The sequence below is a fragment of the Populus nigra genome, chromosome 1, assembly GCF_951802175.1.
Source record: "Populus nigra chromosome 1, ddPopNigr1.1, whole genome shotgun sequence".
Lineage (NCBI taxonomy): Eukaryota > Viridiplantae > Streptophyta > Magnoliopsida > Malpighiales > Salicaceae > Populus > Populus nigra.
In genome coordinates, this window is record NC_084852.1 from 11,072,944 (window position 1) to 11,087,047 (window position 14,104).

Sequence of the window (14,104 nt, forward strand, 5' to 3'; positions counted from 1 at the left end):
AAAAGTCTTTTTGAGAGCAAGAATTATACGAAGTGAAAACCTTCCTTGCTAGCTATTATAGAGAGCATGAACATGGATGCTCTGAGAAAAAGCAAGTAACCAATTCCTTAATAAGTACATCAAAGTAACCAAGGAGGCCATCCAACCAATTCAATCAACCATGCCAAATGTCTTGAACATCATGAACCAAAAGGAGAGATGGGTGGTGGACAAAGCTGCTGCGCATTCCTAAGCAAACATAATATCATCCAATACAAACCGATAGAAAAACCAGCATGCACTTGTAAAAAAATTCAGAAACCTCAATTCAAGGAAAAGCAGACCGTTATATCCATCAGATTCATGATCCAACATTCCAATACCGTGCATCTCAAAATACAAGGGAACCGGAATGGCACCTTAACTGAAAGTTAATGATACAGCACACGAAATCTATAATGAATGTCTGTACAGGTTTTGATACATTCAGAGCCAACAAATAAATGACTTCGTGTGACAGTTAGTCGTATATTTGCAAGTGCATGTACAAAATACATGTACCAAAATATCAACTTTGTTATAATAAACAAATTAAGAGAGAGAGAACTGGCTGTGCTTTGAATGCTCGCCCATAAAGCTGCCACCCCTTTCCTCCGCTTTATTTTCCCTTTTATTTTATACAAGCAGGATCACCACCTTAAACATCCTTTCCTTCCATGGTTAAGGCTTCAGATTTGCAGATGGGGCAGACATTCTTCAAGCGTAGCCACTTCTTCAAGCAATCTGCATGATACTCGTGTCCACAATCAAGAGATGCAATTTTCTCCTTACTCTTATAATCATCCTGGAAAATCCCAAAATATCAATATAAATTCCATGCATTGCGTGAAGGAGACAAGATAACATTTTGGTCAATGTATAGAAAACAGGTGACAGAATTATAAGGCATTCTGAAAAATTGAGTACAATTCAAAAATGTCCAAATACTAAATTCACAAGGTAGCTTTTATAATACCTGGCAAATAATGCAAGAATCAGCTTCTTGATCCATACAAGATACTTCCAAATTGATTGAATAAGGAGATGATAAATAAGTTCTTGTTTTTAATTGACTTCTGATAGTTGCATCTGATAAGCCAGTATTTACATTACCAATACGCTCCCCAAGTGCAAGAAGCTCCTGTAGACAGTTGAAAATTTCATGTTATAAAATAAAAGTGGGTGCAATTCCAGGTTTCTCGTATCAGATGCTTAAAATTAAGACATGTCAATCCTTCATTCATCTAGACAATCCAAAACCAACTGGATGCTCTTTCATATTCTCCATACTACTGATTACATCACCATCTAGCTTAATTGCATGTTAAAAGAAAGATTGTTGTCGAAGTATCTCAAGCTTACCTCATAAGACATGTCCTCTATATCCAAGCGCATATCTCTGTGGTGGTCAGCATAATTCTCTACTTCATAATAGTCAGGGAACCCTAGTATTGCTACCCCCTACACACACGAATCAGAAATATTTTAGCCACTTTATTAACATAAGAAATACAGTTAATTGAAGATAGAAGTACGTAAAACAAAGGGATCTTTTTCACCAATAAAATCCTTATGAACCAAAGATAACCACTCATAATAATAAATGATGGAAAAGAAATAGCAGACATGAAGATGAAGATGGGAACTTGCATCTGTTGGCAACACTCTCAAGCGAGGGAGGTTGCGATGTCTTAGTGTGGTCTCAGGTGCAACTCCCTCATGGTGAGGCCGGTACATTCGAAGGCCGGTTGGTTGAACAGATCCCGGATTCCTAAGTCCAATATCTAAACCATCTTGAGATAGATTCATAGTGCTTTGTGAGGCATTGGCTGTAGGAACTCTGAATGAAGCTGCTGGTGCTTGAGGAAGAATATTAATATTGTGACCTCTAATTCCTTGAATTGGTGGAGACAGGTGATGAAAATTATGGCGCTGAGGGTTTACTGGAGAAGGGTGCGAGAAACTGGCATTACTTCTGTTGCTAGCTGGCTCATGATACCGCTGTGGACCCATGCTCCCAGTTTCTATAGGAACTCCATTGACATTGTTCCCTACAAGAAGATGAAACAAGGAGCTTAATATTTCCATGATGGGCCATTTGTGGTACTTAAAACATATTCCAAGAAAACAGGATTCATCATACATAAAGAGACCAAAGAGTAGAAGTAATGAGGAAAATAAAAGTTACCGTGCATGTAAGGAATAGTAGGGGTCTGAGTCCATCCTGAAGCGCCTGCATCAGTAGAACCGTTGCTTAAGTGTTGATCTAACCAGAGAGAGCCCCCTGGCTGATAGGGTTGGCCCAAATAGTTTCCTTGAATAAAATGGTTCGGGTTGTGTGCCAAGGCAGGATCGAGCCCCACAGAACCTAATCTATTCCTCACACTTCTTTGAGATCCTACTTCCCTGATTGATGAAGCACTAGTCCCCCTGTAATGTGGCAGGGTGAATGATGTAGCATCCATCAGAGCAACCCCCTCGGGATGCCTTGTATTCATTGGGGGAACTGAGGAACTAGAGCTTGCTGAGGCATTCAGATAGTGGAAATTCCCTGGATTTCCTTCAGCATTCTTTCTCTTGTATGAACTTCTAGCATTATCCATGAAGTGACTGTTTGTTCCATACTCATCAGCAGAAACTCCAATCACTCCATAATTGTTGGATGAAGATAATTGATCACAAGATGCATGACTGATAGGAATACCAGAAGATGGAGTCATGTAAGGAACATAGAAGTTGGGTGCAGTAGCCACACTTAAATCAAGATTTGGGCTGTGATACTGAGGATGAGGATGAACACCATGGTATTGGGGCATCCCATAAAACATAGCACCATCATAACGATCAGCTAGATGGGCGTCACAATTGATAGTGTTCCCTGAAGCTGTTAACATGGTAGGAATATCAGGTGGTCGGAAGTTTGTCACACCCCCTAGAAGAATGCAGGACTCAGGATGTAGATATCCCTGGCTTTGTTGATCCATTTCTAAATCAATCATCTGATTGGTGCATAGCATGTTTCTTTGTCCCATATCTCAAATTATACCTGCTTCATAGCCAAGATATTAGCATAAAGATGTTAGCATTGGTTGGAATGATAAACTGTGATATAAGTTGTCATTGAAAGATGAAGTGCGAAAACAATACAATAATGATCCACCAACCAGAACAAGGATGGCATCTGTAATGAATACATATGCATATGCATATGCATATTCGAATATATATAAACCAAGAAAGCAATACAAAATACCATCTCAGACATTAGGAATGCATGATGGAAGATATTAAATAATACACTTACCAACATTGCATATCAAGCAATATGCACAAATTCCATCCATATTTGTACACAATTCATTCTCATCAATTTAACACCATTTATACTACAGCTTACTGAAAAGCATCCTGTATTAGAAAAACATAATACATGAGACCAAAAGATTCCCGTGATATTGTCATTTCAATGTTAAATTGCAAAGCATACCATGGAATGCCACATCAATGCATCAATCTGATGTGAGGTATGATGAGAGAGAAGAAGAGACAGGAAGGACAGAGAAGATCCCAGAGACGAAACAAGAATGAGACGTGAGAACAATACCACAGTGAACAAGAAGAGAGAGCACGTGTACGAGAGAGATGTACAACTGCTGCAACTAAGCTGGCACTATAACCCACTTCCAGATTCCTAGAAAGCCTTTGGATGAAAGACTTTACATCTATCCTAGATGATGACACTTACCTCACTAATGCAGAAAGTCTGCAGAACTTTTTCTCACTGACATCTAAAATGGAGCTGCACTCCAAGTCTCATCACAACTGAAACTCAAGATGCAATGAACTCTGGCTTCTGAAAAACAGAAATACCTTCTCTAAAGGAAAAGACCCCTAGGTCAAAACAGAAATACCTTCTCTAAAGGAAAAGACCCCTAGGTCAAAACAGAATGCAAAGCCTCCAAGGAGTACAAGCAGAACATTCTCAATAGTCGACAAATACATGCAACCTCAATGCAATCAGCCCAGCCCTACAATTGAAAAGCAGATCCCATTTCTTCTTGTGCAGCATAAGATTCATGCCCCAAATGGATGCCAAAACAAGATGCTCAAGCAAAGCAACCTTAGAAATCATAGGAATCCTGAATCCTCCAATAAATTTGAGGTAAGCATGTTAGAGACCTATACATTTTATTCTCTCTGCTCTATTTAAATTTAAGCCCCAATCTTTAATTGCTCTTCTAGGAAAACTTTCAAATTTACCCCATAAGAACAATTACCAAACCCTCTGGACAAGATTTGAAAGTAAAAACAAAACGGAATAAACAAAAAATGAAAGATCAGTATGCTGCCAGATAACATGTCATGCAAATAACAAACCAACTTTTCATCCAAAAATGACCGACCATTGAAGCAACAACTCTACAGGATAATATTATAATCGAAGGTTTTTCCTCTTGATGTAGCAAATTTTGGTGCCACCAAATCTAGGAAACACGGCAAGAGGATCTCCATTCTTCAAAAGAGCACTTTCATCTATCACGCCAAGCCAGCTTACACTACAACTAAAGGGAAACAGACTCCTCCATGTACCAAAAGAATTCAGTATCATGCTAACAGAAAACATAGCCCCGCTTTTAATTAGATTCAATTATTTTCAAAAAAAGAAATACAAAGAGAAGATTAAAAATCATTACCTTACACCCATTATTATTTATCAACAGAAGGTGAGAAAAACCCACTAGTGGAAAAAACTGAGCATAAATTTTGAGACTTTTTGTACGAAGAAAAAAGGAAAGATGACGACGTACCTTGTGATCATGTAATTATCAACCAAGAGCAGGAATTTCACCAAAGGTTGTTTGGTGAAATTATGCAAAATAAATAATACCTGCAAAAACAAGAAAACGATATAAAAGAAGCCAAAATTAAAGAATTGAAACCCTAGATTTCAAAATCGATTTAAGACCAAGAAAATCAAGAATTGAGAGACAGAGAGAAAAGAAGGGAAGTCTAGAAATTGAGAGATCTCTGTGTTATGATTTGGGCGAGAGAGATAGATGGAGAGGTTGTGCTTGTGCTTTTGTAAAATATAAGGTAAGGCTGCCAAACGCAGACGGACAGGAAGTTTTTTTATTTTATCTTTTTATTTTATTTTATTTTATTTTATTTTAACCGTTGGCGTTGAGGTTATTACAGTCACTGTACTTATGGGATTTTTTATTTATTTATTTTCACAATCGTTGTTGTTTATATATATATATATATATATAGCTTTAACTCAACGCGTTTCGGAATAACTTGTACCATAAGTTTATTTCCATCAAAATACATAAAAATATTTGGACAATAAATAATTTATGATCACCAAAATACATTAAAAAAATAATTTTTTTTTGTTATTATTATTATTTAATGATGGTCATAGATTTTGTGCCTTTCCATGAAGGTAAAATATCGACCATTATACGTGTCGTAAAGTCAACTTGGATATTACTACACTGGTATATTTAATGATTTAATAATTAATATATAGATTTGCTTAAAATATATAAATTTATTTATATTAGTGTTGCGTGACATTGAACATTACCCTATAAACTATTCTTAAATTAGATTAAGAGAATGAAATCAAAGAATCATTTATTTATTTATTTTTATCAAAGAATCATTTATAATTAATTTAGATATTAATTTCCAATTTCCTTTAATGTAAAGAAAAGAAAGATCACAATAATAAATTATTTAATTTTCTTGGTTACAAACACAACGTAAAATGAATGAAGGAATTAATTAATTAGAATCAAGATCCAATTAGTAAACATTATTTGAAAGAGAAGAACTTTAACTTGAAATATTCATTGAACGTTGATTTTCATGTCTTTTTCAATGATGGCTTGCACTTAATCAACGCATGCAATTAAAAAAAAACAGGTACTTCGTTCATTTGCGCTAGTATTCGTAGTGGGTTCGGCACAATTACAATTAAATATCAGAGCTATATAAATCCATTATTTGGAGCTGCTTTTCAGAATTCTTTTCACCTAGTATATAATATCGGTGACGAGGGCATAATTCTGGATAAGTTGAGAAGAGAAGATCAAGATGGACGTAGAAGGCATGGAATGGAATCGAAATGCAGTAAAAGAACCCTAAAAAGCATATTCTTGTTCTTGGCAACGGGCAATATTGGCATGCAAAGCTGGAGATGACTGTAGTTTTTTCTGGGGTCCTTGTAATTTCTAGCCACAAAGCGTACAGGTAATGAATCCAAGGTGGATCCCACGCTTCCATGGAGTATGGATGGTCTCATAAGACAAACATATATTAAATTCCTTTTTTCGACAAATTCATATCAAATCTTCAAGCTTTGATCTGCAAGTTATGCCACCATTTTCTTTCATTTGGTTCACTTCAGGATTTGGAATGCATGAACAGATCCTCCACCTCTCTTTTTTTTTTTTCCCTTGTCGAGAAGGGAGAATCCTTTTTTCTTTTTTCCTTCTTTTTCCTAACGTGGTTCTATTTGAATGCTTTGCACGACTAAGCAACGAACACAAGTGAAGTTACTTGACAACCAGAACTTGGAAGATCCATTTTCTTGCAATTTTCCACTTGATGAGGTTTAGAATAAGAAGATTGGCTGTGCCATGATAGATTCTGTAGCTGTTTCTGTAAGGCAGGTCCTTTCTGGGGGTAAACACATGCTAGAAGGCATTCCTAAATGAGGGTGTAAAGCATTCATAAAGAACTATTTCCATGGCAATGATCAAGGTATCTTTCCTTGTCCTGCTTGTAATTTACTTCAAAATGGTAGGCTCAGACGAGACTCTTTCAACTTTCTTGTGCCAACAACAAAATGTGCTGGCTCTTGTCTATATATACATCATAGGCACCAACATCCTCAACTTCCTCCACTCTTCTTATCTCTTTCCTATTCAAGTATTTAAAGAATAATATGATCAATCATTGCCAGCTTCCCCTGAAGATTCTTTATTTATCTTTTTGTTCACGGGATAGATAATTGTTCTTAATGCTTTGCACCAACAATTGTTCACGGGGAAAAGCACCAGTTACGGATGATTTAATGGGCTCCAACTTCATTATTGATTTTTTTTTTACGTTTAGGAAAATAAGCTACGACCACTTCTTAGCCAGCACAAGTTTTAGGCAAGCCACACGACTTGACATGTACCAAGAAGAAATTGTGAACAAAAAAACTTAAAATTCATGAAGGGATCTTTTTTCCAAACATTATTTTCCAAGTTAAGAAATATTTATCGTTTATAAGGAAAAGATAATTAAATAATCGTTGATTTTTTTAGATAATTAGATAAGTGAAAGTAGAAAAAGAAGAAGAACGAGAGCATGGAGAAGAAAAGATAAAGAGAAAACAGAAGGATAGAAAAGAAAAGAAATAAAAGTGTCATGTGTCTTGTATACATAAATACCTTAACAATACACCCCTTCAGAATTGTATATAAATGTCTTTAATGTCCATCTTATAGGAAATTGAGTGAAACATCTTACTACTAAGATGTTTTGTAAAAATATCAGCTAATTGATTTTTAGAGTTTACAAAAAATATATAAATGATCCCATCATTTATTTTCTCCTTGATAAAGCGCATATCTATCTCAATATGCTTTGTTCTATTATGTTAAACTGAATTATAAGCAATAAATTAAAGGCAACTTTGTTATCACAAAACAAAGGAATAGGATTATCACTTGCTATTCTCAATTCCTCGATCATATTTTTAAGCCATAACAGTTCACAATATCCATGTGTTATAGACCTATATTCAGCCTTTGCGCTAAACCTTGCCACCATTGTTTGTTTCTTGCTTCTCATATAGAGATCTAGCCCGATCAGCATCAGTAAAGACTCTCATCATCAAATGACCATTATTAGAAAATAGGAGTCCCTTTCTAGGAGTTGACTTCAAATATCTAAGAATGCGATAAACAACATCTAGATGTGATGAGCGAGGATCATGCGATAAACAACCATACTTGTGGAGATTGTTTCAGCCTATCAAGGTTTTTTTTAGTTTACAAACTTTTCTTTTTGTTTTTATGCAAGCATAACCAGGGGATATCTCTATGTAAACTTTTTCTTCCAAGTCTCCATGCAAAAAGGTATTCTTTACATCTAATTGTTGTAAATCACATCCCAAATTTATAGCACAAATTAAAAGAACCCGTATAAAGTTTGTTTTTGCTACTAGAGCAACTGTCTCTTGATAATCAATGCCAAAGGTTTGAGTGAAGCCTTTTGCAACTAGTCTCATTTTGAACCTTTCAAAAGCTCTATTAAGTTTTTGTTTAACAACAAATACCCATTTACATCCTATTGTTTTCTTCCCAATAAGAAAAGTGGTAAGCTTTCATGTGTTATTCTTTGCCAACGCATTAATTTCCTCCACCATGGTTGTTTTTCAATTTGGGCCACCTAATGCTTCCTTTCAATCATGTGGAATTGATGTAGAAAACAAAAAAGATACAAAGGTTTTATATGAAAGAGACGAGTCATACAAAATAAAATTAGATATAAAATACTTAGTACAATTTTGAACTCCTTTCCTAGGATCTATAGAAAGATCATTAACATCAAAACTATGAACAAGAGACTCGAGAACATGGATAGTAGACATACCAAAAGAAGAAGATTGTGACATTGAGTCGAAGGTTGGTTACTAGCATGGTAGAGAATGCAAAATAGCTTTATTTATTGGCTTCCTCCGAGAGTAATTCAAGATCTTCTTCTCCCTATCTTTTGAGATATTATATCTTTCTTCTCGTTCCTTACTATTAGTCCCCACCTCTTTCTCCTCTTCTATAAAACTATCTTTTTCTTTCTCCCTTTCAATTTCATCTTTTGAATCAAGTTTAGACATCAATAAATAAGATAATGACAAAGTCATATCTTCCTTAAAAGTCCATAAAGAAGATAATGACATAGAAAAATCTTTCTTCATACCATATATATCACTCTTTCCTAAGATATGACTAAGTGAAATAGGTCTCACTTTCATAAAATGTCACATTTATACTAACAAATGTTTTTCTGTTAAAAGGATGATAACATTTGTAATCTTTTTTTAGCAATGACCCTAAGTTTACTCAACAACTTTATGTTTCCAACTTACTTTCCATGAATACTTTAATAAAAATATGATGAAGTGAAGCAAAAATAAGGCAGGCAAACAGGACATTACCATCAGTAGAAACCATGAAAAGAGAGGACATCTAGAAAGAAAAATGGGTTCAAATCATCAAAACCAATGAACAAGGGCAAAATTGGAGAGGTTTGTAAGGTGTTTTCCAGAAATAATGTAGAGAAGGAAAATAGGGTGGCTACAAAACACAATAGAGAAATCAACTGGTACACATACAGACAGAGGAATGGGACAAGTAAAGAAGTGCGAAAATGGGTTCAGGAATTGCAATGTATGGACTCCCAAAAGAAAAGTTATTGGATAGTCCTGGATTTACAATTTTTTTCTTTTTTCTTCTTCTTTGTTTCATTATGTTTTTTGGTGAAAAATATATTAAATCCTAGCCAGCCACAGATTCAAGACCAACTATAATTTTCAAGTGAAAGATTGCAGTTTCTTTGCATTTAAAATCAACAAAAGCAGATGATGGTATAAGATCCTTAACTTCTAGGATAAGTTCATTAGATCATTCGTTCAACTATCAACTAAAACACACAATTATGATATCCTAGTTTTTTAGAAACCTTGCTTCTTAACATCAACACTGTCATTTACATCCTTCTGTTTTCAATCGAATCTGTTTCTCCATTGATGTAGTTTCTGAATATCCTTAATGAACTTAATTCGAAGATCGTGTTCAACAAACCATACCATAATACTCCCTTCTAGTCTGGGTCAAAAAACCAGTAGTACTCTTGTAAATTGGAGGAAAAAGATCTTCCAAGACTATTATGATTTGATACAAACCTGTGGAGTTAATTCCATCTAAAAATCTAAAAAATAGTTAACCAAATCGACCTTAAGACAGTCCCCTTCACCTTCTCCTAATACATATTCTATTTGTATGCCTAACCAAGTGATGCCATTATACAGAAGCAGGCATTCATATGTTCCCATAGGTATTTTAATTACTAGGACAAAAAAAGGGTCTTAGCCACCTTCAATCTAACTTATCAGACTGATGGGGAAAAGCCACAAGGAAAGAATTGTTAAGACACTAGACCTCAGCCAGTTATTTATTGCAGCCCTGATTTGATGCAAATCAAAAAATGAATGATAAAAAACCCAACATATAACTTCAGGACAAGTTTGATTCAATATGTACTAGCATTTCCTACGGCGGGCTATGACAAAATTATGTAAAAACTTCAATGAAGTATCAGGAAAAAGGTAAAAATACAAATTGGTAATGATATTCAATATCCAGTAATTACCTAAATCTTTCCTTAATTGTTTAGTTTTTCCTTGTTCCTGCAGCTTCATATATCGTTCATGAGCTTTCTGTTTTTCTATTTCCACTATACAAGCAAGAGTACTCAAACTAAGTCAACAATGGAACCCTTCAAATAGACACTTGGAAGCATCAGAATATACAAGGGACAAATAGCAGCAACAACAGGAAATTAACCACAGAGCCATGCAGTTTTATTTTTAATAAAAACATACAGTCAAGACTTGTTCTGCCTTCAGGAGAATGAGGTTTATATTCACAATCCAAGGATATCTAACATGCACATTAAATAATTTGAGTCTGTACATTCCAAAGAGGTGAACATCATCCAGACAATTACACCATAACACCATTTCATACATGAGCATTTCTCTATTAATGGATCATATGTTCTAAAACCCAGACCATAAAGCACTGTTCAGAATGATAAGTGGTACAACTTATCTTGATATAATGTACAATCTTATTATATGTCACCCACTATTTCAATAAAAATCATTTTCCTTGATAAAAGAAAACTATTAATCATCTATTCAGATACGTAACAATGGATTCAAATAATATTCCTTAATACTTTTTTTTTAGTGTGGAGAAGAGGGTGGATCATGGTAAGTTGACCGGACAATTTCAAAAAACAATTAAGCAAGAGGTTTGGCAGGACATTTAGTTCATGTCGCTATTCCTAACCGTATATTTGGTGGAATAATTTCTTAGATGCATCACTGCATCCCCTATGAGAAATTAAAATCTGGAATCAAATCACCTATAGGCATTTACACAGTGAGTGTCATTTGCTAGAAAGCCTTTATCAGTTATCACAATAAAAGGGAACTCCTGGTTTTTCTTCACCTTCATCACACTGAATATTGATGGAGGCATCCTAAATGAATTGAAAGAGAGAAAAAAAAAATAATACTCATTGGGTAAATAAAAAAATATATATGCTTATTGTGCTCCACCAGATCCCAAAATCTCTAATAATTGATGTGAAAGTCTTCACATTGGATTAACTTTTAAGTTGCAAAACTATAATACTAAAAAATGTAGGGGTAGCAAGGTAAACATGGAAACTTAAAAATTCAAATAGATCCTAGCACTTTTAATAGAATGTGGCCATGAGCCATATCGCTAAGGTAAAAAAACATTAAGTAAAAAATAATAATATAATCAAATTAGTGTGCTGAGAATTAGTTTCCACACTCACACAATGATCACATGCATAAGCAAATTACTGCTTAAAATGGATTGAAGCAAGAAAGTAGCTAACTTCTCACGCCTTGAGAGTTCAATTATTTTCCCAATTTGGATAATGAAATTTTGATTTCTTAAACAATTAAACTTTTTTTAAAAAATTGAAACGGTGTGCAATTTGAAAGTGTGACAACTTACATCAGCATCTTTAGCCTTCAAATTCTTTGGTTTTACTAAATTAGGGTTGTTGATTTCAATGAGTCCCAGTGTACCTTTCTGCTTCTGCCAAAATTAGGAGCCAATTTCAAGCCAAAAATTAAAGAAAGAAACCCAAAAGCATAATTGTGACACCCAAGGTCACTAACCTCAGATGGTTCCTCCAACTCCTCTTCAGACTTTTCTTCTACATTCTCTGCTGCTTCTTCCTAAAATGTTCAAACAGACTTCTATATCATGTAATGAAGCATATTTACAACTTTCAATATGTATAATCCAACATGCTCATATATATGTAGAGAAAAGAGAACCACTATAAACAACTGAGTACAAAAAATTCTTAGTTCATTGACTTGTTTTCCAATAAACAATCCAAAATAGGATCATATAGACATATCAAAACAAAAGAAAAAAAATGAGAGAAAAAACATGTTCGCATTTTCATGTTCACTATACTAGCTAGAATGGCCAAAAAATAAGAGATTGGGATATTAATGTATCAAATATAATTGTCAAAAAATCCAAACTCATAAAATGGAGAAGATAATAACTCTCTACCATCTCATCCTACTTTCATAGATATGGAGCTACATGAAATTTGTCCATCAAGTATGCCAAAACAAATCACAAATCATATTTCGACAAAATAGTGAAACAACCATAAAACTACTGACTAGCACAAAGAAATATGTTTTAAGACCTAATATCTAAAATTAAAAAACTTAAATCTATTATGCAATTCATAGTCATAAAAACCTCTGAAGTATAGGGTACTATATGGTGAGTACAGCAGCTCAGAGGGTGATACCTGACTAAAAGTGTGAGGGCGAGTGGCGATGGTACTAGCAACTACAATCATTTAAAAAAATAAATGCAAAAGATCATAAAGTGGGTTCACATGAGATAAAAGTATTATAAACAATCAAGATTGTTCAATCAACGATAAGTCAAGACCATATTCTTCAAAATACTTGATGATCTCATCTATGGAAGCTAATGCTTTGAAAAAAGAACAAAGCTGTGTTTGGATTTTTTTTAAAAGTGAACTGAATATTTGACCATGTATAGAATTCCTTAAATTAAATTAAATGATATTTCATTCCATCTATATCTGCTAAACTAATTGTAGAATTGTAAAGTACAGCTCCAAATTCAAACTGAAACGGCAGGATATCAAGGGTTATTATCAATTTCCATAAAGTTCTAAGATTGGGCTTCTAAAGAAGTAATGCTATAGAAACTATAAGGCTGAGGAAATCAAAATTAAAACTAGATTCTAAAGTTAATAAATTTACATTAAAATGTATTAATAAATAAAAAAACATGAAAAAAAGACATAAAATGCATTTAAATAAGAGAGGAAGGGAGAGGGGAGAGTACTGACTGAGTTCTTCAAGCGTAGAGAAATGGCGACAACTAGTAGGTTTGCCTTTGAATTTTCCTCTACCTATATCTTTCTTCTTCAAGACAAACAAGAAATGTTGTAGCTTTCTTGAATTTGATGAGTTGCTCTCTCATTGTCATTGCATTCAATTATATATAGAACAACATGATTTTGGACAACTAAGAACCTAGCTTTTTTCTTCTTCTTCTTTTCTGTTTTCATTGGTGAAATGCAATTGCTTTGAGAATCCCTCCTCTACTCACTTCACAAGAACCTATAACAGTTTCTTTCTGTGGTAGAGAAAGTGATAAAAGATGCTTGACCCATGATCATGATCTTAAAAAAAAAATGTTCTTTCTTAAAGGAGTCGGATGTGATCCAAGACTAGATGCTTCCAGCCCATTATTTGTCATCGACAAAGAAGAGCACTCCCATCTACAACTTGCTACTCTTTTTTACAAGTTTGAATTCTCATGAGAATTTGTTCTTGATATAAAAAAAAAAGCATGTTATTCAAACCTCAAATTAACCCCTTGTATATCCTCTCTTACCCATTGGAGTCTCGAACTTTTTTAGTTTATAAATTTTATTCTATACGTGATAAGCCTAAAACAACATCACTTCTTAATCCATCCAGTGATAGTTAAATATTTTTAGGTGCACGTTAAGGGCTTTCATCCAAGACGATATTATAAGTATTGATATGCCCTAAAAAACAATTTTAATATTAAATCATAATTATTTTATTTTATTTCTCCTTTTTTATAGCTCTCATGAAAGAGAAATTTATCTTGATTTGATAGTAAAAAATTGTTAATTATGATATATTAAAGTTAGTCAAAAGTTT

At 34.1% G+C, this 14,104-nt stretch overlaps 1 protein-coding gene across 6 annotated transcripts; it reads right to left on the bottom strand.

Moving 5' to 3' along the window:
• Positions 1–306: 306 nt before the first annotated feature.
• On the bottom strand, positions 307–5,140 carry LOC133680776 (probable E3 ubiquitin-protein ligase ZFP1). 6 transcript variants are annotated; one of them, XM_062103762.1, is made up of 8 exons: positions 4,827–5,124; positions 3,506–4,157; positions 3,323–3,426; positions 2,207–3,064; positions 1,669–2,069; positions 1,381–1,479; positions 995–1,159; positions 307–823 (listed from the first exon to the last, which is right to left on the bottom strand). In XM_062103762.1, exons 4-8 carry the CDS (start codon positions 3,048–3,050, stop codon positions 677–679), a joined length of 1,656 nt encoding a protein of 551 aa, XP_061959746.1. In that variant the 5' UTR covers positions 3,051–3,064; positions 3,323–3,426; positions 3,506–4,157; positions 4,827–5,124; the 3' UTR covers positions 307–676. The 6 variants fall into 6 exon arrangements, with proteins under 6 accessions (XP_061959746.1, XP_061959745.1, XP_061959748.1 ...); XM_062103761.1 differs by lacking the exon at positions 3,506–4,157; XM_062103764.1 differs by lacking the exon at positions 3,506–4,157 and having other exon boundaries at positions 2,207–3,067.
• Between the last annotated feature and the right edge of the window lie 8,964 nt (positions 5,141–14,104).